The sequence below is a fragment of the Lynx canadensis genome, chromosome A2, assembly GCF_007474595.2.
Source record: "Lynx canadensis isolate LIC74 chromosome A2, mLynCan4.pri.v2, whole genome shotgun sequence".
NCBI classification, from domain to species: domain Eukaryota; kingdom Metazoa; phylum Chordata; class Mammalia; order Carnivora; family Felidae; genus Lynx; species Lynx canadensis.
This window is the reverse complement of record NC_044304.2, coordinates 59,731,593-59,758,362: the sequence shown is the minus strand read 5'-3', so window position 1 is coordinate 59,758,362 and position 26,770 is coordinate 59,731,593. Positions and strand designations below refer to the sequence as shown.

At 49.4% G+C, this 26,770-nt stretch overlaps 1 protein-coding gene across 3 annotated transcripts in view; it reads right to left on the bottom strand.

The window, feature by feature from the left end:
• Window positions 1-21,705: 21,705 nt before the first annotated feature.
• Window positions 21,706-26,770, bottom strand: part of ALDH1L1 (aldehyde dehydrogenase 1 family member L1) — a 136,874-nt gene continuing 131,809 nt past the window's right edge. For all 3 annotated transcript variants that reach the window (XM_030307569.2, XM_030307568.2, XM_030307567.1), the window contains exons 21-23: window positions 25,219-25,324; window positions 23,847-24,046; window positions 21,706-22,046 (exon numbers count right to left, since the gene is read on the bottom strand). In XM_030307569.2, the coding sequence (XP_030163429.1) occupies window positions 21,991-22,046; window positions 23,847-24,046; window positions 25,219-25,324 (362 nt within the window). In that variant the 3' untranslated portion in view covers window positions 21,706-21,990. The remainder of the gene's footprint in view (window positions 22,047-23,846; window positions 24,047-25,218; window positions 25,325-26,770) is intronic.

Sequence of the window (26,770 nt, the reverse complement as noted above, 5' to 3'; positions counted from 1 at the left end):
TGGCAATGGCCAGTAGCCTACCTGTCAAAAAAACTTGATCCCGTGGCTGCAGGATGGCCACCGTGCCTCAGAGCGCTGGCAGCCACAGTCCTGCTCATCAAGGAGGCAGACAAACTCACACTGGGACAAACACTTAATGTTAAGGTTCCACACGCGGTCGTGTCCCTCACAAGCGCTCAAGGATATCGTTTCCTCTCCAATTCTCAGCTGACACAATACCAAGGCCTTCTCTATGAAAACCCAGGGGTCACTCTTGAAACAGTAAGAACATCAACCTGGCCACCTTCCTTCCCACGGAGGAGGGAGAACCCGACCATGACTGTTCCAAAGTAGTGGATGAAGTCTACACCGGCCGCTCGGACCTCCAAGACCAGGTTATAACAAGCCCAGAGATCACCTATTCAGCGATGGGAGCAGCTATTTACAAGAGGGCAGCCGAAGAGTAGGATATGCGGTAACCACAACCACCGACGTTCTGGAAGCCAAGGCCTTGCCAGAAGGATGGTCAGTACAACAAGCTGAACTGTATGCCTTAACCCGGTTCCTCATCCTTAGCAAAGGTAAACAAGTTAACATCTACACTGATTCCCATGAAGCTGATGCCTTTGCTACTGTGCAGGTGCACGGGGCCGGCTATAAGGAAAGAGGCCTCCTTACCGCTGGAGGGAAAATGATCCAAAGCAAGGAAGAAATACTAAAGCTTCTTGAGGCCACCCGGCTGCCAGACAAGGTAGCCATCCTACACCATAAGGGACATCAGAAAGGAGACAACCCCATAACTCAAGGAAGTCACCCAGCTGACAAAACAGCCTGAGCGGCCACCTGTGGTAACCCCGGGTGAAGCTCCTGCCTACACTATGACTCTTGCACCCCAGAGGGAAGCCTCCCCTCCCCTGTATACCAAAGAAGAAATAAGTTGGGCCTCGACAGAAGGGGGCACACTAAGCAAAGAGGGATGGTGGGTCATGCCAAATGGACACATCTTTGTCCCCTTTGTTTTCTGTGGGAAATCACCTAGTGAAGGAACATCAGCAACTCACACACCTAGGAAAAACTGCACTAGAGGCCCTCCTCCAAAAGAACAACTCTGTCAGCCAGCTGCCAGCATTATGCCAAGCTGTCAGTGAACAAGGTGGAACGTGTGCCAAAAACAATGCTTCATCTGTCCCCACGGCCCCTGCCTGGCACGTGATGGATAGGGGCCACCCCTTTCAAAGACTTAGAGGTGGACTTTACTGACATACAACCAAATAAAGGTTTCAGGTACCTTCTTGTAATAATCTGCACATATTTGGGATGGGTCTAAGCATTCCAGACCAGAATGGAAGGAAGTCACAAGGTGGCCAAAGCTCTTCTACAGGGGATTGTGCCTTGGTTTGGTCTACCCTTAACCATACACAGTGATAATGGGCCTGCATTTGTGGCAGACATTATACAAACCCTAACAAAATCCCTCAATGTTACCTGGAAACTGTGCACTGCTTACCAACCTCAGAGCTTAGGGAAAGTAGAGCAGATGAATCGCACCCTCAAGGAAACCCTGGCTAAGTTCCACCAAGAGATTAATCTCCCATGGCCAGATTTACTACCGCTGGCCCTCCTGTGTGCCAGTTTTTTCCGCCAGCATTCTAGTCTGGTTCCATACAGATTCACTAGGGCATGAGAGACTCAAGGACTTGAGACTTGCCCACTGTGGTGTCCCCCCCACCCCTCCTGCGTGTGACTTTAGCCCCTGCTCCTTTTCATCCCTTTTCCTCTTTCCTGATAAAGTTTAGTCCATCCTGCACAGAAGAGCTGCTATCAAGTATGATGCCCTGCTCTCATTTCCGAAAATGGCCGCACTGGTGCTGACCCCTTCCTGCAACATCTACAGGAACTCTGACAAATACCTTCCCCCTAAAGCCCTTAAAACATTCTGCCCACCTCCCCCTTGTTAAAAGGCTCTTCTGGAGCTTTCCTGTGTTCAGCACTCTACAATAAAGTCTAGGTTAATGGTGCTGGGACTGATTTTGTTTCTCCTGGGCTCCTAGTGTGTGCATGTCAAGAAGCCTTTGATAGCTGAGGCATCCATGTCAAAGGCAGCCAGCTCCTAGCAAACCAACCCCATAAGGTCACCCACACCCATAAAGCTCCCCTTTTAGCAAGTCCTGGGTAATCTAGATCACTGACTGCTTGAGTGACTCTGCTTCTCCCTTCCCTTATCCTACTTCTTGTTCTCATGTTTTAAGCCATCCGATAATCAGTGAACCCATGAAACCCTAATTATCTCATCCCAACAAATGCAGAGCCCCAGGCCCACGCATCCTCCCTCCCTCTCCACCTGAGACTATACTGTGTGGCTGTGTGGCCTTCGCACGTGCCATGGACCTGCCAGGACCTGTGAGTAATAAATCTTGTTCTCCAAAGTTCCCTGATGATTTTGCTGAGGCTCTTCCTACAATATAACAAGAACCACAAGGGCTGATCCAGCTTCAACAATGGCTCCAGGAGGGGAACCCGCTGGGGGATCATCACAAGTAGTATAGGCCCAGCGGGCATTCCTGGCCTGTAGCATCACTGTGGAAAGGCTGAGATGCCTTCTTCCAGCTTAGGGTTGTCAGATTTTGCAGGTAAAATGGGACATACCTATGCTGAAAAGTGAGTCACTGATTCTCTCAAATTCCGTGTTTTATCTGGCAGCCCTTCCCAGGTTTCCATGCATGCCTCATTTTGTCCTACTCCACGGGTGTCCTGCCTCTTTTCCTGGTGTGGCTTCTCCCTCTGATCTCTAACGCTGACACTCCAGACTCTCCTCACTTGTCTTCTGTCTACAGCCTGTGTGTGGACCTCCCCCAGTCCCATAGCCTGAAGTAACAATGATATGCTGCTACTACCTCCCAATCACATTTCCCAGCTCGGTCCTCAGCCCAGGATCCAGACACGGAGAGCCAACTTCCCACTCAGCGGTCTGAGAGGCATCTCAGGCACCCTCGGTCTAACACAGAGCTCCCAGTATCCTCATTCCACCTCTCAATCTCATCTTTCCCATGAAAGGCATCACAGCCACCCAGCCAGTCAACACAAGAGGTGCGGATATAAACAGAAAGGGCTTGGGGTACAGAAGGTATGGATGTAATCCTCTGGACTTTATATGTATGTCTATATTGTTCAGAATTCTTTCCAATGGATGTGCACTATTTAAAAAAAAAGAAAAGGGGCGCCTGGGTGGCACAGTCGGTTAAGCGTCCGACTTCAGCCAGGTCACGATCTCGCGGTCCGTGAGTTCAAGCCCCACATCAGGCTCTGGGCTGATGGCTCAGAGCCTGGAGCCTGTTTCCGATTCTGTGTCTCCCTCTCTCTCTGCCCCTCCCCCGTTCATGCTCTGTCTCTCTCTGTCCCAAAAATAAAAATAAACGCTGAAAAAAAATTTTTTTTAAAAAAGAAAAAAACACCTTTATTTTTTAGAGCAGTCTTAGGTTCACAGAGAAATTGAGAGGAATGTACACAGAGTTCCCATATACCCCTGCCCCCAACATCCCACACGAGACAGGAGCATGTTACAACTGATGAACCCACACTGGCACATCATGATCACCCCAAGTCCAGTTTACACTAGGGGTCACTCCTGTGTTGTACAGTCGATGGGTTTGGGCAAATGTAGAATGACATGCATCCATCATTATATCACACACAGTAGTTACACTCCCCTAAAAATCCTCTGTGCTCCACCTATTCATCCCTCTCCTCTTTTGGTGCATGAATGATTTATCATCCATTCAACAAATGTTTTCTTCCTTCCTTTTATGCAAGGAGTTTTCTAGGCACCAAGAATGCAGTGGAAAGCAAGACAGATAAAGTCCTGCTCTCAGGAAATTTTGTATTCTAGAAGCAGAGACAGAAATAAACAAGAGAACAAGTAAGTGAACAAGATAAATTAAATACTGTGAATTGACAGGGACTATCCTGGGAAAGTGTAGGGTAGGGTGTGGATGGAGGATCAAAGACTCAAGACGAGAAGGTGACATTTTAATGAACCCTAAGTATAAAAAAATTTCCCCTGTGCAGGGGTGCCTGGCTGGCTCAGTCATAAAAGCATCCAGCTCTTGATCTCGGGGTTGCAAGTTTGAGCCCCAAACTTGGGTGTGGTGATTACTAAAAAATACATAAATAAAACTTAAAAAAAAAAGCCAACTGTGCAAAGATCTAGGGGAGGAGCCCTGCGAGCAGACAACAGCGAGTACAGAGGCACTGTGGTAGGGCAAATTTGGTGCTTCCAAGGAAGGAAAGGCAAAGAGGCCAACAGTCTGGGGTATGTAGATACAAGAGGATGGCAGGAAAGGAGTACAAGGCAGCCAGTCACCTAGGGTCTTACAGGCAGAGCAAGGAGTACATGCTTCTTCCTCAGAGTGACTGTTTATGTTTTCAAAAGACAACTCTGTTGCTTCCCCCACTAAAAAGGGATCAGGGCCCCTGAGTGACCCTAGATCACCCCCGTGAAGCCAAAGATACACCCCAGCAACCCACAGAACATTGAGAAATGATAAATCACTGTCTGTTTAAGTCCCTAGGTTTGGCAGTACTTTGTTATGCATCAAAAGATAACTGACAATGTTCCAGCTCTGTGATTTCATTTACAGTTTAGCTGCCCTCCTCTGGGGGTGAGAGATGGTGCTGAGCTGAGGACTGCCAATGTGGGAGAAAAATCTTAGCTGCCCGTGACACTATGTACTTCAAAGATAGTTGGGTACAGAGCATCAAACCGCTGGAAGTCCATGTGAACTCTACCTTAAAACAAGATGTATTTTCTGGCTCTGACACTTCTAAAAGTAGTCCAAAGCAACAACATGTCCCCCTAGCCTGGGGGCCATGTATCTCTGCACTCAGATTTTCATGTCTAATACTCAAAACAGGACTCTTGGAGGACAATGAATCCCATAACTTGGGGCAGGAGAAAAGATGAGACGGCTCTGGAACCCTCTGGGGTTGCTAGAAAATAAGATGCTTTCAAAGGTGTCAGAGGAGGGACTAAAATGACAAAGGAACAAAATTGTAAACAGACTACCACTGTCAATCGGTGACAACTTCAGCATCTAATAATAATATAGTATAGTTACCACTTCACAAGTTGAGTCTGCAAAGGACCATGAGTTCATTATGATATCAAAACAGAAAAGTTAAATTAATACAAAATGTATAAAGCCAATAATGAACAAAATAAATCAGCAGACAAAATCATTCACTAATTAAAGTCAGCAAAGGATGAGATACAGCCTACCAGAGAATCCTTCCTTTGTTGACTTTAGTCAGCTGCTTTTGACAACTTAATCACAATGCTTCACTTCAGGAAGACTCACGCATGTAAGCAGGAAGGAGGGGAAAAGTCAAGACAGCACTGGGAAAAGCAGGAACCAGAGGAAGGGGAAGAGAAATCACCCATCACCACAGTCACAGGATAACCAGGGAGCCGGAAGGCTCACCGGCTGAAGGGCACAGATCAGACAAGATAACCAATTAAAAAGAGGCCCAATGGGGAGCCTGGGTGGCTCAGTATGCTAAGTGTCTGACTTCAGCTCAAGTCATGGTCTCACAGCTATGAGTTCAAGCCCCAGGTCGGGCTGTGTGCTGAAGGCTCGGAGCCTGGAGACTGCTTCACATTCTGTGTCTCCCTCCCTCTTTGCCCCTCCCCTGCTCATGCTCCATCTGTCTCTCTCTCTCAAAAATAAACATTAAAAAAAGAGGCCCAAAAGCGTTCACAAACACTAGACAATTAGAGAAGCATGAACCACAAAGCTTCGTTCTCTCCTCCCAAAATGAGTAAAACCCTCTGGATGACTCACTCATGGAGGTGGGATTCAGACAGAATACAAATGAGTTTCCAAATACGCCAAGAAACCAGGTAGGCACCAGGAGGCAAGTGCCAGCAGCCGAGCTAAACTGAAGGGTTCCCTGACTGCTAAGAAAGCGGCCTCCTCTCAAGGTGTAGGGCAGAGCTATGGGGACCACACAGAACAGTTCCAGAAGAAACTTGTGTGAGGGAAGCACACTGAAGAATGCCCTCTAAACTCATCAAATGTGCACCAGAGGCCCAGTGTGGTCAGCACCCAGCATGCATTCCCACCTACCCTGTGCCCCTTACAGTGTGGGGCCTCCGTGATCCCCCAGCAGGGACCTCACAACCCTGTGGATGGTAGTCAAGGGCACTCAGCTTCCTTGGGAACATGGGGGTGTGTCAGAAGGAGAATGTGTTCAGATGTCATTTGCATCGACAGAAATGAGTACAGATGAACACACCAGGTCCTGAAGGACAGGCCTGCTGGTGAAGGCGGTCTCTGTCGGGAGAGTGGGCTGTGGACACAGGAAAACCCTGTCCTGTAGCCCCCAGAGAGGGGGAGACCTGGGGGGGGGTGGCACTGACTCCAGGGCAGAGGTTCCCACCCAGCCTTTCCCCCAGAGGACACAATATGGAGGCAGTGCCCCAGGACAGGCCCCCACAACAAAGAACTACCCTGCCAAGGTGTCAGAGTGTGGAGTGAGAGCCCTGCACAGCCCGTGTGCTTGGAGCCCCTTCCTCGGGCGCAGGCCTTGAGAAGGGCTGGGCAGGGGGACCTGGGCCCACCTGGCTGCCAGTCACAGGAATCTGTAAGGTCATTGCTCTTGCAGATGCCTCCTGGGGAGTCTGTACCCATCAGACTGAGGAGGACACTGATGCGCAGCCTCCCCGTGAGTCAGAGAGAAGCTGGCCTTGAATCTAGGGCCTTTGGGCACCCTGGGGCCAACACATCAGGTCTGAGACCTGGTCACCAGGACCTCATACAAACTAGTGCTCACCCCAAGGCAAGAGACAAGGCCAGTCCTAACTATTCACTGCACAGCCAAAATGCTGGAACCGATCGGCCCCACTCAGCTGCCCACTACCTGCTGTGAGGCCAAACTACCTCTGGACTTTACAGGAGACCTGGTTCAGTGGGAGCACCCTGGAGCCTACCTTGAGGGTCTGAATCCCAGCTCTTCCTCTTCCTAGATGCTGGTCCTTGGAAAAGTGAAATTTCTGTGCCTCGTCTGTTAAATGGGGACAAGAGCACCAACTTCACAAGGCTGTGAAGATTAAATGTAATAATGCACTTGCATCACAGGACACCTGGCTGGTTCTCCCACTTCAAATCCCTCAAAGCTCTAATGTTTCAGACCAGTGCCTCTTAAATTATACCTGCATCAGAATCAGCTGGAGTACCCACCTGGGTAGTTTGTGATAAGTAGATGGGGGGACAGCAGGCCTAGTAAGCCAAGATACTGGATATGCGGGAGAGAGAGCCTCAGAAATACCTGAAGACTTGCCCAACCCTCAGTCTGGATTCCCCTCCCCTCTGCCCCCCCCCTCCCCCGGACACCAAACCCGCCTTGGGCCCTGGGTTTGTCTCCCTCCATCCCAGGTCCGTCATCCAGGACCCAGCCCTGGGCCCTTACCTGGATACCTCCCCAGGCGCCCCCTCTGCCCAAGGCCCCTCTGGTACCACTTTCTCTTTCCCCTTCCTGTTTTCCCTTACTTTCGCCTATTTGCAGGCCCCTGGCGTCCCACCGGACTCCCCCAGCTCTGGGTTCACGTCCTCTTCTGCGTTGCCCAGGCAACTTTCCAGGTGTGCCCCACCGTGTCCCGAGGTCCCCCTCCAAAGGCCCTGGGTTTACTCCCTCTACTGCTCATCCCCCACTCTGCGCCCCAACCCCAGCGCTTCCCCAGGGCCGGGCCTCCTCAGTGTGACATCTCTACACACCCAGACAGCCCCCTTTGGACTCCATCGCCGCTTTACCCCAGACTTCCCGCACCCCTGCCCAGGCCCGCTTGGGGCGCAGCGCCACGCTTACCCGATCCCCTCCAGGGCAGCAGCGTGCAGGAGGCGAGCAGAAGGCGCGCGGGCCAAGAGGAGGGCTCGATGAGGAAACCGGGAACGCCAGATCTTCAGGCCAACTTACCTGGCGGTTTCAGGACCCGGCGAAAGCCTGACGGGGCGGGACTGGGCAGGGCTACCTGGAGGCGGGGCCCTGTCGCCCAGGGCCCGAGGGGAGGTGGGGAGGGGGTGTCCCCAGCTCCAAGGTCTGGCTGCTCGACCCAGAGCGCGCCAGAAGTCAGGGCCACACAGACTCTGCCCCCGGGACCCTGGAGCTTGGCCTTTGTGGTGGGGACACGTGGAGCCAGAAGTCTTTCTGGGCTGTAAACCCGATTGTTTCCTGAGCGTGCCAAGCTCCTCTCCTCCTTTGCTGCAGTTAATGCTCGAAACAGCCCTTAGGGGTAAGTCGTGTGCTGAGGCCTGGTTTACAAAGAAGGAAACCGAGTCTAGGGCTGTAAAACCACCCAGGAGGAAAGGGGGCTTGAGGATCCCGTCTGTAAAGGGTGTGTGAAGACTGGCCATTCTTAAGGAACAGCTTCTTCGCCTGCAGCCAGAGCTCCATCAGCTCTCCAGGACAGTGTTTTGTTCTTGTGTTTTAACTTCTTTATTATGAGAAATGTTCACTCACACCAAAAGTAGAATAATAAAATGGTCCCACAAACCAATAGGCCAGCTTCCATCATGGTCTGCATCTTGCCCTTTTTTTCCCCCATCTATAACCCTCCCCCTACACACACACTTTTTTTTTTTTTTTCCTGGAGTAGTTTTAAAGCATTCTGGCAGACATATTTCACCTTTAAATTCTTGAGCATGTTTCTCCAATCATTAAGGTTTTTTTTTTTTTTTTCAAACATCCTCAATAATACCAGTATCACACCCAACAAAGTTAGCAATACCCAGTCCAGTTCTATTTTTCCTAACTGACTCAAAACAGTCTTAACTGTTGGCCTCTTCTGACCAACATCTAAAGAGGGATGAAAGATTTTGGGGGGACACAGCCTCAGGCAAAGTTCATCCTCATGGTTTTTGCAAGAAACCTGTTCATGACCACAGAGCCGGAACATCAGTGGAACCAGACGAAAGTCCGAAATGAATGGAAACACAAGGGCATGTGACTGCTAGATATTTAACAAGATTTAGTCCTATGCTATATTATTTCAGCAAAAGACAAATCTGCATGTTAAACACAAAGATATATATATATATAGATAGATAGATAGATAGATATATTCTACAGGTTTACAGACACCCTGATTTTCAGCAGGTGTCCTGTCCTATATCTGGGTTGGGTACTGCCTGCACACCTCCTTACCCATCTAGGCTTCTGGGGGCCAGCCATCCTCTGGCACCTCCTGCCCTCCCCAAGGAAAGAGGATTCATGTCTACTGGTAGCCAGTAATCCTGCCCTAAACTTTCCAGACAATGCTCCAGCTCCCAGTCCTGGGAATTCTGAATGGCTCCAAGCCCACTGCTAGGATATATACTCAGATCAGTGCCCCAGAGAATGAACCAGTTGTGGGGCATGACCTGTGTCTTTATACAAGAATCCAAGAATTCTACATTTGAACCTGACCTTCCAAGTTGCTATGGAAGTACATTTGTCAAGGCCAGAAAACAGAATAGACTCTATTTTACAGCTATGTTTTCCTTGCATATGTATTTAAACATATGGTTTGTGGGGGCCCCATTTGTGTTTTTTTTTTAACTTTTTTTTTTTTACTTTTATTTTTGAGAGACAGAGCACGAGCAGGAGAGGGGCAGAGAGAGAGGGAGACACAGAATGTAAAGCAGGCTCCAGGCTCTGAGCTGACAGCACGGAGCCCGATGTGGGGCTTGAACCCAGGAACCTGAGCCAAAGCCAGATGCTTAATTGATCCACCCAGGTGCCCCTGTGGGCCCCCGTTTGTAATCTTGCCCTGTAAATTTTGAGGTGGGCTTATCTTGTGTCAATATACTTATGAGTATAAGAAATATTTTATTTTCTACTTACCTCTAATGCAAGAAAAATAAACCATCAGAAGCATGAGGATAAATGGCAACTAACAGTTGACTTCAGTAGTAAAGAAACCACAGGGAGAATGTAGCACTCTTGCAAAGGGGACAGCCCCAGCCAAGTTCCAAAGGACAATTGCAATACCCGGACACAGGACCCATTCTTCAGGGCCTTGGTAAGTGGCCAGCAGTGTGCACCAAATCCTGCAAACTAGCTCATGCCCCATTCTTTCCCCCTCACTAACAGGCATCTAGAAGTGCCCAGAGTGCTGCCTTAGGAGTCCACAGGCCTGGCTGAACTTTTGGCAGTGAGTAGCTTTACAAAGAGATACTACACCAAAACTGTAGTCCTGGGATGGAAATTTAAGATATATAGACACAAAAGACATTTGTAAATGATAAAATGTTGGCAGATATTATGGACTGAGTTGTGTTGTTCCCTACCCTGAATTTGTATATTAAAGTCCTAACTCGCAATGTGACCGTACTTGAGGATAATACCTATAAGGATGTTATAAAGGTTAAATGAGGGGCACCTGGGTGGCTCGGTCGTTTGAGCTTCCGACTTTGGCTCAGGTCATGATCTCACAATCATGAGTTCGAGCCTCTCATCAGGCTCTGTGCTGACAAGGCAGAGACTGCTTGGGATTCTCTGTCTCCCCCTCTCTCTGCCCCTCCCCTGCTCATTCCCCCTCCCCTCTCTCAAAAGTAAATAAACATTTTTTGAAAAGTTTAAGGGGCTCTTGGGTGGCTAAGTCGGTTAAGCGGCTGACTTCAGCTCAGGCCATGATCTCATGATTCCTGACTTCGAGCCCCACATCAGGCTCTGTGCTGACAGCTTGGAGCCTGGAGCCTGCTTTGGATTCTGTGTCTAACTCTCTCTCTGCCCCTGCCCTGCTCTCTCTCTCTCTCTCAAAAATAAATAAACATTTTTTAAGTTTAAAAAAAAATTTCACAAGCTGAGCTTAGGAAAGATGTGAACCTCAGTCTTCTCATCTGTAGAGTGGAGTTAATGTTAGTACCTGCCTCAAAAGGTTGAGGATGACAGGAAGCAATCCATGTAAAGTCCTCACATCTAGTGCCTCACATGTAGCAAGGGCTCAATTCATGTTTCCTGCTACTATGTTTACTGTTACCATTAATGTTCTAACAGGACAAATCACAAGCAGGGGGTGATTCTAGGCACATGGATGGACCGTTGTAGCAGGCTTGGGGCACAAGGAGGGCCTTACCCTGCCCACAGCTTTCCTCATGCCTGTTCCAGTTTCCTGTTGTTGCTCTGCCACCATACCGTTCATCCTTCGTTCCCAACCAGTCCTTGTCTTCTCCAAATGGCCTTCAGCCTGGAGGCAGCAGCCCCAGTTCAAATCCTTCCCAGCCCCCTGCTCCACCACTGCACTGTCCCCCACAGTCTCAGAGGCCCGTATGATGGGCTGGCCAAGCCCTGACTGCCCCACTGCCCAGAGTGGAGGGCCATCGCCCGGCCTCACAGACTGACCCACAAAGACATACTATAGATACTACAAATCACTTTGGAGTTTAGGAACCTCACCTTCTTTCCACAATCCCACCAACACCTGTGCTGCCACTCAGCCATCCTTTCAGAGACCACACCTTGCAGCAAGGTCAGCCTCCTACCTGGTCCTGTCCCTGCAGTGGTTGCCCTCTGCAATGACTCCCTTAGCCTCTGCTCAGGCTTGTCCTCCCCTGGGAAGTGTCAAACACATGCCCCTCAGCCTCTTTCCTTGGAATCCCCCAACACCTCTTAACTATGTCATTGTGCTATATTAGGTGGGATATTTTTGCCTCTCAGACTGTGAATTCCCCAAGGGAAGAGACTCTGTTCATCTCTGAACATCTCCACTAGTACATAGTAGACACTTGCTTTAGGTTGCCCCCACTCCCAGCCCCCAGAAGTGACCTTGAGATGAGGATTCAAGTGCAAGGAGTTTATCTGGGAGCTGACCCCAGAAAACGTTGGTGGGAGAGGGGGGAGGTGAAGCAGGGAAAGGAGGGCAGCCAATGAAGTTTCGTTACCAAGCAAGTTACCTCCGTGGGCATCTGGAGCTCAGTCCTGCCTGGAATTCTGGGAGCCTTGGAGATATTGCCCCTGAAGGGTGTACAAATCCGAATTCCCACCCAACTTTACATGAGGACTACTTCCAGGGGACAATAGTGCCCCAGTCCTTCAGGCCTGATGGACTGTCAGGCAAGGTGGGCCAAGTGTCTCCCACAGGCAGAGAAGGCCTTCCTGGGAATCACTGCGGGCCCACATTAAGAAGTCAGGCAGGTATGCCCAGGGCTGGAGGGGGAACCTGAGTGGGGCAGTGGCAGGGACATCTACAGCACTGAAAAGACATTTGCTGATTGCAGAATAAATAAAAAGGTGCAATGATGGAGGACAAAGGGTGCCTGCCAGCCACTTACTCCAGGTGCAGATTGCCATCTGCAAATCAGTGCTGACCTCTGGATCAAGCCTGTGAGGGGAATATCTCCTACCTTTTATATGGATGAGGAAACTGAGGTCCTAAAGAGTTCCTCCACTTGCTGGAGGTCACAGCCCTGAGAGGCATAGCCAGAATTCAAACTCCATTCCAATTAAATCTAAAGATGACATTTTCCATTCCATCAACCAAGCTGCCTCTCTCACACAAGGGAACAAGAGAATGAAGGCATGAACGGATGAGTGCTAATTAGCTGCTCTTTGATTTATAATCAAATTTACACAGGAAACTATAAAATTCCAAGTAAGAAATCTGTTGTCTGGTGAGGAAGATATCTTAAAATCAGGGTCTGCCCCTCACCACCCCTGCTTGGCATGCTGAATAATCCAGGGCTGGTTTAATTGCCCTCCACCCCAGCCTGCCCACCCACACCCAAAGGCCATTCCTGGGCTTCACACACACGTGGAGAAGTGAGCTATTGTTATTGTTGGTCTTGCCAAATCCATGACCCCATGACTCAGTGACAGCAGGACGAAGCACACGGGCCTCAAGGTGGGACAGGACTGCAGCAGTTCTCTCTGCCCTAGGCCCGGACCACCACCCTTATATCGAGAGCTGCCAGGAAGGAAGACAGCGCCACTACTCAAAACCCTCTTGTAATTTGCATAAACATGAACAAAAATATTTATGCTCAGTCAGTTAAGCGTTCAACTCTTGATTTTGGCTCAGGTCATCATTTCATGGTTTGTGAGTTCGAGCCCCACGTTGGGCTCTACGCTGACAGCACAGAACCTGCTTGGGAGTCGCTCTCTCTTCCTCTCCCTCTGCCCCTCCCCTGTTCATGCTCTCACTCCCCCTCTCTCAAAGTAAATTAAAAAACTTAAGAACACTGTTCATGCTATAATGGAAATAGTACCTTGCACTTTACTAGGACTTTCCAACACATGCTTACATCCATGATATTATTGAATCATTGTGACAGACCTGGGGGCAGGCAGAACAGACATTACCATTCCCATTTTCCAATGAGGAAACTGAGACTTGCCCCTAGAGAGTGTCTGGCAGTGCTGGACTTACAATGTGAGGGATGATCATGCCTCTGTTAGAAAACCTCCCTACAGCAGACCCTAGGAGTCTTCACCCCAAAAATGGCTTAACAGCCAGGGACGTTCTTGTCTTTGTTGAGATTCATGCAAGCAGACTTACAGTGCCCCAGTAGGGGCATGGACTCAGGTGTGCCTCAGTGAAGCTGCTGGTTTTTCCTCCGGGTAGGAATGTCACAGCAACTGGGCTCACATCCAGGCCCCTGACAGCCTGGGGACGCAGGAGGGATAGCCCCACGAAGGAGGATAGCACACTCAGCTGCTGACACCTCAAGGGTTATAGGAACCTCAAAAACAACCCCTGGGCTACTGGGAAGAAGCCTCAGGGCCCCAGAAGAAGGGCTAAGGTCACTGCATCTGCCACTAAAAATAGTCCCACAAGTTTCGCTGACTTCACTTTGAAGAGCAGGTGGCAAAGGGGAAAAGACTAGGAGTCAGCCACTCACCAGACACAAGAGCCTAAGGAAAGCCTGCCTCCTCACCTGTAAGATGCAGACCAATGCTGGGCCATGTGTCTCTTAATCTCTACCAGTCTGGCTCAAGCTTGTTCATAGGGTGGGAGGTAGCTCCAAGCAGAGAGGGACTGAAAGCTGCATATCCTTAAAATAAAAAAAAAAAAATTTAACATTTATTTATTATTGAGAGACAGAGCATGAGCATGGGAGGGGCAGAGCAAGAGGGAGACACAGAATCTGAAGCAGGCTCTGGGCTCTGAGCTGTTAACCCAGAACCTGACTCGGGGCTTGAACTCACAAACTATGTGATCATGACCTGAGCTGAAGTTGGGTGCCCAACTGACTGAGCCAGCCGGGTGCCCCTAAACTCCATTTCCTGATGGAACAGCACCACATATTGAATGGTGTCCTACCTCATTCCCATTTCCTGCGGATTTCTGTTCAGATCCCACCTTACCAGAAGGATCTTTCCTGAGCACCCTGTACAATAGTGCCTCACCCATCCCACCCTCGCCCACAGACAGCATTTGCAATTCTCTCACTAGTGTATTTTTTCTCCATATTTTTTTTTCTCCATGGTATACACTAGACTCATTTGCTTGTTGGTTTCCTCGGTTTTTGCCCACTAGAATGTACGCTTCATGAGGGCAGAAACTTCCTCTTGGAAAGTGGCACACAATAGGTGCTCAATATATATTTGTGGAGTAAATAGATACATAAGTTCTGAACCAGCTATTGACCTAATGCCATGATAATAATAATAGTAATAGAATCAGCTGGCACTGAGCACTGACATCACACACAAGCAGGTGCTGAATAACACTTCATATTCATTGTCTTAGCCTCACAATTACCCTGGGAAGTAAGGACGGTGAAGATTGCACTCTACAGATGTGAAAAACTAAAGATTGGAGAGGTTATATACTTCTCCAAAGTCAGAGTTATTAAGTGGCAGACTGTAGATTTGAACACAGGTACATGAAAATGCCCTTTCATTGTCAGTGGGGGGGATTCTATTTTCCTTTCAGCCATCCTTGTATTCCTAGGATGCTAGAGTTTGGTTATAATGAAATTATTCTCTCTATAGAGATGAATTCAATTTATGAGCATGTTATTGCAAACATTAACTATGTTGCCATTTTTATGATTGTTCTATTCATTTGGTTTTATGCTGTCGTTGTCATATTTGGACACTAGAGACATGATAGTTCTACAGAAAGAATGATAAAACTTTCATCTTTTCCTATGCACTGGAACATAGATATGAAAATTATCTATTTCTTTTTTTTTTTTAATTTTTTTTTTCAATGTTTATTTATTTTTGGGACAGAGAGAGACAGAGCATGAACGGGGGAGGGGCAGAGAGAGAGGGAGACACAGAATCAGAAACAGGCTCCAGGCTCTGAGCCATCAGCCCAGAGCCTGACGCGGGGCTCAAACTCACGGACCGCGAGATTGTGACCTGGCTGAAGTCGGAGGCTCAACCGACTGCGCCACCCAGGCGCCCCAATTTCTTTTTTTTTTTTATTTTTTTTAACGTTTATTTTATTTTTGAGACAGAGAGAGACAGAGCATGAACGGGGGAGGGGCAGAGAGAGAGGGAGACACAGAATCGGAAGCAGACTCCAGGCTCTGAGCCATCAGCCCAGAGCCCGACACGGGGCTCGAACTCACAGACCGTGAGATCGTGACCTGAGCTGAAGTTGGACGCTTAACCAACTGAGCCACCCAGGCGCCCCAAAAATTATCTATTTCTTTTTTTTTAATTTTTTTTTCAACGTTTTTTATTTATTTTTGGGACAGAGAGAGACAGAGCATGAACGGGGGAGGGGCAGAGAGAGAGGGAGACACAGAATCGGAAACAGGCTCCAGGCTCTGAGCCATCAGCCCAGAGCCCGACGCGGGGCTCGAACTCACGGACCGCGAGATCGTGACCTGGCTGAAGTCGGACGCTTCACCGACTGCGCCACCCAGGCGCCCCAAAAATTATCTGTTTCTTAATAAAGAAACAACTTTCCTTGTCTGAGCTGAGAGCCTTGTTGGAGGTAGTGATTCATCCTGCCCACTGATCCTCAGGTTTCCCACTTCTGGACACATGGAGACTGAACTTCCTGTTCCCTGGGTTGGATGGGTCACTGTGGCTAGCCTGAGCCAGTTGGTTAGGAGTAGAAGTGATGTGTCACTTTCAGTGGAGAGCATCTAAGTGCTGACACAGACTCACCAGGGTGTTTCCCCCTTGGCCATGGCACATGTCAGTGTCTTAGACCAAGGAGCCCTGGAACAGAGTCCCTGACCATCCATGATGGACACAGAGCATAAGTAAGAAACAAGTTCATTGAGTTGTGAAGCTAGCCAATCATCAATGATACAGAAGTAACTCCTTGTTGGATCTTCCATGTTTTTCCAAGAGTGAACAAATCTGGTCAGGTTCTTTACTACCTCTTAAAAGAATTGTAGTCACGTATCTTTTTTTTCCACAAGATAACCCAATGCAGTGAGAATTTAGAATGATCAGCATACAGATTTATTCATTTGGTCAATCAACATTTATTGAGCACCTATTATACATGAAGCCTGTCCTAAGCACTGGGAATAGTGAAGTAAACAAGCTGTGTGTTCTGCCTTCATTGTTTTCAGTTAGAACTCAACACTTGTTCAATGAACAAATACAAGTTTAATATAACCTAGACCTTGCAATTGATTTAATCCACTCCATGAATCATATGGAAGCTAACATTTATCTTGTCCTCACTGTTAGGCTATTTTCAAAACACTGTGAGGTTTTACAGATGAGGGTATTGAAGCACAGAGCAAGTTCAGTAACTCACGTAAGGCCAGGATGAGACACGTTTACCAAGTCATTCATTCCTAGGTACTTATCAAATGTTTACTATGTACCAAGACTGTGTTTCCAAGTGAATTGGTCTCACATGGGTATTCTGGGCAAGACTGTTTACTAGACAGAAGGAAAGCTTTCAATGTGATACTCTTTGTAGAGAGATGCGTGTCCTCATGCCCTTAATATATTTATTGTTAAACTCCTTTACCCATTTGAAACGCAGTTTATAAGGACACTTCACTCCTTGGTCCAGCTCAGTGGACCCTACAACACTAGGGTTGTGGTTATAGTGCCTGCCAGGGACTCACTGCCCAATGCACCTTACACATTCCCTTGGGAGAAGTGGCACTTTTGAAGGATTACCAATGGATATGCAACACAACCTTGTGCCCAAGTTTGCACTCACACAACCAGATGTTCTCTGGAACGTTCTTTGCTCTTGCACTCTGCTCTGCCTGTATCCCCTTGGGCACACAGACCATTTCTTCTTTGGGGTTTCCCCAAGAGGAGCAAGTTCACAGGAAAGCACAGGAATAGTGAGGAATTGTTGACCTTGGAGGGAGAAGGGAAAGGAATTTCCACCACCTATTCCCTGATATATCTCAAAGACGTTTTGCCTTGGCCACCAAGGGATCACCTTCCCTGCCTTTCCCCCCGCCTGCCAAGTCTACCTCCTTCCTTCACCACCTCATTCCTATACACACTTCAAAAATCTTCTTCCCTGTACTACATAGAGCAAGCCTGTGGCCATTTTCTGATCCTGAACATCCCCACCAGCCCCTTTTTAACTAGTCAGAACATTTTTTCTGCATGACAGAAGGCACTGCCTGAAATGGCTTCTGGTGAATTCCATTTCCTCTGGCTCATCATGTTTGGATCAAGATAGATCAACAGAATGCTACAGTGGGCTCCAAGGTCTGTCCTCCTCCCCACCCCACCCCACTGTAGTTGGACGAATATGTAGTGTTTCATGCTACCAGGGGGGTCGCTTGTGCCTCCAGTAAGTCATCATGTGCTCAGCTACCTTGGGGAAGGTCATAAGAAACAGCCATCTGCAGCGTAACGCCCTACTATAAAATAGTAGAAGGCAGTGGTCATCACATAAGAAAACATATTATTTTCAGGACATAAAAGATGGATTTCTTTCTGTACTCCAGAAAAACTAGTTTGTTTCTTCTGTCACATGGACACTGTGAATTGGGCCACAGATTAGGTTTCCTCACACTCTTGTCAGCTAGAAAGCTCTGAGCTAAATTGTGCTCCAACTTTAGAATGGTATAAAATTTCACAGAACACGGTTTGATACTAACCACACTCCTGATTTTATCTTTGTGCTGTGTTCCTCCTTGGCCCTATTCACACATGCATATTTTCATTTTGTTCATTATATTTCTTAAATGCCTTTAACATGGAAAGATAAATGCATTTAAAATTACAAAAAGACAAGTTTATTTCTCCCATGTACCAATGACTGCTGGCAGGTCACCTTGGATCATATTCACCTCCATGATGTTGGGGATTCAGATGTCTGCCACTGTGTGCTGCTCCGTCCCCCTCCAAAGGTAGTGCCATATCTGCATGGTCTGAAAATGCCCACCACCCTCTTTCCTGGGTCTGCTTCCAGCCAGTCCAAGGGAAGGAAAAGAGGGAGAGCAACAGCATGACTCCCTGCTTTAAGGGGCACATCTCTGGAGTGAGCACTTCTACTCACATTCTGTCCACTGGACTTGGTTCTATGACCAAGACCTAACTGCAAAGGAGGTTGGGAATTCTGTCTTTCTTCAGGTCAGCCATGGACCCATGCAAACTTTGGGGTTCTAGAATTCAAGAAAGAAGGGGATAAAGGAATGGAAATGCATAAACTGATAGTCTTACCATTCTTACTGTGGGATAATAGAAAATGTGTACTGGTCTCTGCCCATAGTTCCTGGCACAGAGCTCCTGACACCCTTGTAATTTCCTAAGTGATAAGAATGCTAATATTTGTCTCTGATCCTGACACAGTGCTCCCCAAACCCTTGTAATTGCCCAAGTGAGAAGGGCATAGGAGCATCTTTTATTCTATTGAGGTGACTCTGCGTGGGCTCCCAGATGGCAGCCAATCACCAAAAAGACCAAGCCATGATTAGAAACTTGGCATTTTCACCCCCTCCTGCCCCACCAAACCAATCTCCAGAGAGGGGAGAGTGGCTAGAAATGGAGTTAACGATGAGTCATGACTATGTGAGGAAGTGGCCATAAAAATCCCAGCAGTATGGGTTTTGGAGAGCTTCCAGTCCTAGTAAAGACATCCACACTGTGTGTGAGAGGGGACTGTGGCTCACCCCAACTCCACAGATACAGAAACTCCCATGCTCAGGACCCTCCCAGACCTCACCCTATGCATCTCTTCATCTGGCTATTCATCTGTATCCTTTATCATATCCTTATTAAAGTGGCAAATGTGTTTCCTGAGTTCTGTGAGCTGCTCTAGAAAATTAATATAACTCAAAGTGGGACTCATGGGAACCTCCAATTTATAGCCAAATCAGATACAAGTTGTGGGTAACCTGGACACCTACTACTTGTGACTGACATCTAAAGTAGGTTGGAACAGTATTTTGGAGTTGAGCTCTTAACCTGTGGGATCTGACACTGTCTGTGATGGATAGTGTCGACAGTTGAGTTAAATTGTAGGACACGCAGCTGGTGTCACAGAGAATTGCTTGATGTGGGAAACACATTTGGTGACCAGAAGCATCAGAAGTGAAGTGTTCTATGTAAATGTAAAGGAGACACAATAGGAAAGAAGTACATAGGAAGGGAAAGCAGGGTAGTTTTTCTCAAGTACTTACCTTATAGTTTCAGAAGAATTCTTGAAGAGAGGAGAAGGTAGAAAGGTAGGAGCCCAGCTGTGCACATTCAAACCAGAGGTGTCAAGATGGAAGTGTAGTGGGGCAACCTGGCTGAAACCAAACTCTGTGTGTGTGTCTAAAGAGGGGAGAAGAAGGTTTCTGGGCTCAATTTGGGTTTGGATCAGCCTGCGCTCCAAATGTTTCCTGCTCTTCTACTGTGAAGAGCTGTTTGCAGGGAAGACAGGGCTGACCCTGCCAGACACTGGGCAGGCTTCTGGCTGCATTAGTTGGACCCCCTTGGCCCTGGGGCTGTTTGAGGTGAAACAAAGGGGACCTGGGAAAGGGAAAGATAAGGGACTCATCTTGTTGGATGTGTGTTAAGGCAGATCTGCACCCCTTTGGGACAGGAAAATTCTTCTCAGCATGCCTAAATGGCTAGACCAGTTGAACATCTGACTCTTGATTTTAGCTCATGATCCAACAATTTGTGGGATGGAAACCTACATTGGGCTCTGCGTGTAGCCTGCTTAGAGTTCTCTGTCTCTGTTTAAGATCCCTTCTCTCTCTGCCCCTTCCCCACTCACACACTCATGCCCCCTCTCTCAAAATAAATAAATGAACTTAAAATAAGTGGGTGGGGGAGAAGGTCTTCTCTCAGAGAAGTGGTTCTCTGCCATCAATCATCACGATCAATTCCCAGGGAGGAAACAGGGTCCAAGAGGCTTAGGCTGAGGTGAACAACACATTTCTTCCCTTCTGTGGGCACGAGCATTGAGACCACAGTTCTGGTGGTGGGGTGAGCTGGCCCTGCTGCAAGCAGCCAGGTGGGAAATGGGTACAAGTGCCTCCCATGGGGCCTACACTTCAGGGCTATGGGTCTGGGCTTCGGGGTTCTGAGTTGGCTCATGGAGTAAGAATTGTCAGTTCTTCATGACCCTCTAAGAAGCCCTTATGAGAAGTTACAGCCTCCTGGCAGTGGTACATGGGGGGTTGATAGAAGAGCCCACTTCCTGCTTGGGCTACAGCAGACATGGGGAGGTAGAGGACCCCTACCCCAAGACGGGAGCAGTAGCCAGTGGATTAGCTTGCTCCCCCCAGACCACAACAGCTAAGGCCTGTCAAAGAGCAAATCCAAGTGGGCCTGACCCCCAGCAATGGAGGGAGTCAGGAACTCAATACTGAGGGGCTCTCAGAGGGGTGAATTGCTCTGTAGGCAGAAAGGGCTTCAGAGTCCTTCTCACTCAGAAACTAGAGGGAATGCAATTTCAAGTGGTCTTGTAACCTTGGGCAAGTAAATGTCTCTGCCTCAATTTCCTTGTTTATAAATGGGGACAAAAGCAGTTGGGCTAATGGAAGGATTAAATGAGATAAATACATAGTGAGGGCCTGGAACCTCCATGCCTCCAGTTAGTACTCAGTGAACTACTGCTTCTCACTACTATTACCACTCACTGTTACCAGGGTAGTCTGGACGGGCCTTCTGTAAAAGTGTGTCCTGAAAGGAAGAGAAGCCATCATGGAAGGTAGCCAGGCATAGGGACCTCCCATTGCGGGAGGGAGACAGATTTCATAGGTCCTGGGGGACAGACTTGGCTAAAGGAGGAGGACTGAAGATGCTCCCAGATGAGCAGAGGCTGGGCCAGGACACTCCCAGCATGGCCAGGACTTGCAGGGGGAGGAGGGGAACTTCAGAGGGGCAGAGCCGGGTAGGGGTGGAGGGGTGGGATGCCGAGCAGAGTGCCATGTGGGGTAAACTGGGGCAACAGCAGGTAAGTGAAGGTGTAATGTTTGTGCCCTCAGGAGTGGGAGTGCAGAAAGGAGGGCCCCAGAGTCCTGCGGGGTGACAGGAGAAAGAGTGAACAAAGTGGAGGGCTGGGCAGGCGGGGCAGGGCCTGTCCCATCCAGGGAGGCTGCTGCAACACAGGGAGACAGCTGCATCTGTCTCTGCTTCTGCTGCCCATCCCTCTTCCTCTGCTCTGCATTTCCCAGGGATCACGCCACAAATATCTCACACTCCTAGCTTCATCTCAGCACCCATCTTCTCAGGCTGAAGCTGATGAACATTTTTTACTCCTGCACCTCTCCCCAGGACACCTTCCTTGGGCAATGCCACTCGAGTGCCAGGACTTGCAGGGTCACCAGGGGTACCCACAGAGGGAGTGGAGAGACACGGAAGTCCTGCTGCCACTGGTCAGAACCTTTATTCACCTTGGGGCCAATTTCTCACCCAAACAAAGGGCACTATGATTGGGCAAGGGTGGGGCTGTCCCAGCAGGGACAGAGAGTGTGGACAGGAAGGTTTCCAACAGTGTCTCAAGTGGGGTGCTGTGCACTCAGGAGGGGGTGAGAGCATGAGACCTCTGGGGGAGCAGCCTAGGCCTCCCCTTGAGAGGGCAGGCCCGGTTGTGCAGGGCGAGGACACATCGTAGAGAGTGGGGCATTCTCTCAGGACATCTTTTCTTCAGTACTCAAAAGTAACTGTCTTGACCCGCAGGTACTCGTTCAGGGCCTCCTCTCCTGCAAGACACCATGTGCCATTGGGAAACATCCTCACAGCAGCCCCTATAGCAGGTCTGACACTGTTCTGAGCACTGCACCCCTGTTGTCACACAGATCCATGCAGCAACCATGTGGGGTCAGCTTAGGCTCAGCCCCAGTTACAGATGAGAAGTTGAGGCCCTGGGGGGTCAGGAATCGGGTGGATAGGGGGAGGTGAGGATTCCACCACAGGCATCAGAATACAGACCAATCTGGGGCAAATGTTCCAGAAACTTCCCTCCTCTGACTACCTCCTCTCGAGGGATGGCAGCCCCATCAGCCAGAGGGCAGCCAAGAGGCTCTTTTGGGGCCCTTACTAACCAGAGGTGCCTGTTCCCACTGCTGCCCCCCAGCTAATTCTAGGTCATGCCGTTACTAGGAAAGGGAACTCACAGGCACCCAGAAGCTGTCTGTGTTCTGCAGCTGTATGTCTGGCCCCATGACCAGTATGTTGGGTCTGTGGTTGCCTGACATCTCCCCCACCCACTAAGGTTAGTTCCAGGAGCCACACTTCACCAGACAGGGCCTGCTGAGTTCTCTTGGCTCAGCCTCAATGGGCTATTGGGGATGCCTGGTTTATGTGCACAGGACACTGGGGATGAGGTGGCAGCAGAGAGGATGAGCTTGAGGAGCTCGGGGGGCATAGCCTTAAGTGCCAGAGATTAGACCCTGGGGACTTGGCACCCACAGTCTCCTGGATGACAATAGCCCTTGCATATTTCCATGGAGGACACCAAGAAGAGGAGGTGGGAAGAGGTGGCAGACAAGGACAAATGGAGCAGGACTGTCCAACATCACACCTGTGCACGTGCATGTGAGCGAGCCCCACCTCTGTGTGCACAGTGTGGTACCAGGCTTTGGGGGGTGTTGTTGGGGTCCCTTTAACCAGAACCTTTGGGGGTTCCCACAGCATGTGAAGGATGGATGGAGGGGTGGGAGAGAAAACAAAATAGCAACCACCTCCCTGAGGATCCTGAGCTGGGTTCAGGGATGGAGTGTTGGGAGACAGCTGCTCTCCCACGCCTTGCCCCCCTCACCACGGCTGGGCCTCAGAGGTAGAATCCCCAACTGGAACCAGTCTTCAACTGCTAGACTCCATAGTGCCAGGATGGGGAGAGTGGCACTCATCCTAAATCATGTAACAGCCCAGGGAAAGAGGAGTGCCAGACCAGATCTCCACTTCTCCTGGCAGGCCAGGCAGGTTGTATGTGGCTACTCGCTTGGGTGACATTGTCTCTACACTGGGGACTCACACTGCCCCATAGGCCTCCATACTCAGCCTCCATGGCTTCCCCTATTTCTGTGGATGAAGCTCTGACCATGGCCACCAGGACACTGCTCTCTGGCCCCTGCCAGCCTCCCTAGCCTCTTCTCCTCCGGCCCTCCTGTCCCTGAACTGAGGCCCTTCTCTGCAGCTCCAAGACCAAAGCTGGTCTCTCAAGACCTGCTATCCCCTCTGCCAGGAGCACACACCCTCGGGTCTTTATTCTGCCTCTTCCAGACACTGGTGTCTCAGTGCAGGCACCTCCTCCTGGGAAAGGCCCACCCTGGTCCCCGCTAAAGTCACCTTCCCAGTCTCCCTGGCCAGATCACTCTGTCTTGTCTGCTTCCTGCAGTCCTCACTTTCTAGCAAGATCTTGCATACCGCCTGAATTATCACCTGTCCCCTCTTGGTAAGAGGTGAGCACTGGCAGCCATCTTGTCAGTGCTACACCCGTGGCCCCCAGGACTGGGCGGGCGGGGGCCAAGAGGCCTTACAGGTGTTCAGGATTAGGTTACCGAGGTCTTTGCCAAAGCCGGACTGCTTGAACCCTCCGAAGGGAGCGGCCACGTCGGTCTTGTTGTATGTGTTGACAAACACGGTGCCTGCCCCCAGCTTGTCACTAACATACAGGGCCTTGTTGATGTCCCTGGTGAAGACGCCAGAAGCCAGGCCAAATTCTGTCGCATTGGCCCGAGACAGCACGGTGTCCACGTCACTGTGGGGAAAACCCAGGAAGAACTCTGTGAAGAGGGTCATGGGGCCACCTGAGGCATGGGATGCAGGGAGACCTACCCCCCTCCTCCGAGGGGAGGTGCCACCCACTCCAAGCTTCCCATCATGCAGGACCCTCTGAGAAATCATGCTGGGCCGACAGCAAGTATGGAGGAGATAGGGCAGCTGAGAGAAGAGGAAAGAATGACAGGGAGGAGGCAGAGTAAAGTCAGACCATTCTGGTCATCATGGGTGAATCCCTCACTTTATAGACCAGGGGATAGGAGCCCAGAGAGTGGGACAGGCTCAAGCCACACCCACATGGAAAGGAACACCTGTCAGGCATTCCTCATGGAGCTGCCCTGGGGGCGTCCCCACCACAGACATTATAGGCTTGAAGATTCAGCACAATATTTGCTTGATAGATGGCAGAAAAGTGTCTCATTCTAACACAGCATGTGAAGATAATTTTGATAATTTTTTGACAGCTGGAAGTATGGTGTATTGAGGATGAGGTGCCATTCTAGAATCTGCTCAGAGGTGCTACTTTGAAAAATAATAGTCAGGAAAAGAACCTGTGGTAAAGCAATTATGGCCGGTCCCTATTCCTCTCCTGGCCTCGATGACTTGCTGGACCAATAGGAGAGGGGAAAGTGAAGTTCCGGGGTGCCTGAGGCTGACTGATGGTTCTTGAGGAGGCTTATATCTTTCACTGGCCCTCTTTGGGTGAGTGAGGTGCCAAGCAGCAACTGCCATGCCACGGAAAGCCTAAGGGGAGGCCCTGACATGGAGGTAGAGATGGCCAGTCCCATCGAATGTTGACCAAATTGAAGATTCACAAGTGAAATAAGTAACTTGTTATTCCAAGCCACTGGGGTTTGGGATGGTTTCTTACACAGCAGTGGATAATGGGAACAGGACCAGCAGGCTGTGAGAGGCATCAGAGAGATGAAGTGGATGCTCTCAGTTGGAACCAGCCCTCCTGGACCTCCGGGGACTCTGCTAACTTCAGTGGTTGACAAGGACTGGGAAGACTAGGCTAGGCTTCGTCCTTAGCCTCCACCCCACCTGAATTCTCCTTCTGGCCACACCCACCACCCACAAAGTTCAAGGGAAGAACCCAGTAAAGCATGGAAGAGGATCCGGTTCTCAAGAGACATAAGCAGGGCACACTACCCATCAGCAAACCGAGAGATGATCATGATGGGCCCAAAAGACTCCTCCTTGGCTATGAACATGTGGTCCTCCACATCCGTGAAAACAGTTGGCTCGAAGAAGAAACCTAAGGGGGAGACAGAGGTCCGTGGTGTGTAGGTGGGTGGTCCTCTCCCAGGCCAGACCTGGTCCTGTTGGCCACCATGCACACATTCCCACTCTGGCACTGCAATTTGTGACACCTGTGTGGTGAAGACCACATGCTGTGGGTGCCTTTCCTGCCTCAGGAATATGAGTCCATGGGATTATCACAACTCTTTCAACTAAACATTGCTGAGGAAAATGAGGCTAATGCTCAAGTGTTGGTCTGTGATAGAACAGCGATTCTGTACCTAGTATAGCTCTTCAGGTGGCTCTCCATCAGTCCCTGTGGAGTAGGTTGAGTAGGGGGAGGTCGGACATGAGTTCTAATAGACAGGATCTCCCAGAACTGCTTCCCATCTCCTTCCAGACACCTCAGTGTGGGTGCTGATGCCCCAGGCACAGAGGCAAGTGCCTCCTGCTCTCCTGTCAACACATGTCCACCACCTACTCCCATCCAGACTGCCGCCTCTACAGGCCCTGGTTCTAGGTGGAACCACCTCTGACCGCAGAAATGCTTCCTCTATTTCTCCTCTAGAAACAGAGTGCAGGGGCCCTGAGACACTACCTGACTGAGATTTCATTTAGCCTCACTAGGGAAAATTGAGAGACGTGAAATTTTCTCTTTCTGGTTTTTAGAAAAACAAAAAGAAATTAACTTTAAAAGTAACTTAAGGGGCGCCCGGGTGGCTCAGTCGGTTAAGCGGCTGACTTCCGCTCAGGTCACGATCTCATGGTCCATGAGTTTGAGCCCTGCGTCGGACTCTGTGCTGACGGCTCAGAGCCTGGAGCCTGTTTCAGATTCTGTGTCTCCCTCTCTCTCTGACCCTCCCCCGTTCATGCTCTGTCTCTCTCTGTCTCAAAAATAAATAAACGTTAAAAAAAAATTTAAAAAAATTTAAAAGTAGCTTAAATAAAATATTCCATATTTTTCACACATTTGTAAATTATATTGTAACATTAATTACAATTTTTAAAACCAAAGTTAGATATGAGGGGTGCCTAGGTGGCTCAGTCGGTTAGGCATCCAACTTTGGCTCAGGTCATGATGTCGTGGTTCGTGAATTCGAGCCGCGTGTCGGGCTCTGTGCTGACAGCTCAGAGCCTGGAGCCTGCTTCGAATTCCATGTCTCCTCTCTCTCTGCCCCTCCCCCACTCACACTGTCTCTCTCTCTCCCTCTCTCTCTTTCTCAAAAATAAATAAATACTTTTTTTAAAAGTTAGGTATGAACACATATTGGCTCATGTGGTGTGGCCTGTATTCACTTAATCTGCAAACGAACTGTTGCCCATCAGGTGCTGGAGGCTCTGGGCTGGCCAGGCTCTGTCCCTTTCCTGTTCCTTCATACTCTTCTCTGCCCTTCTGGGCCCCATGAGGGGGACTGTATGCCCACGCTCCCTCATCTTCTGGCTTCTAGTAGAGTTTGTACCC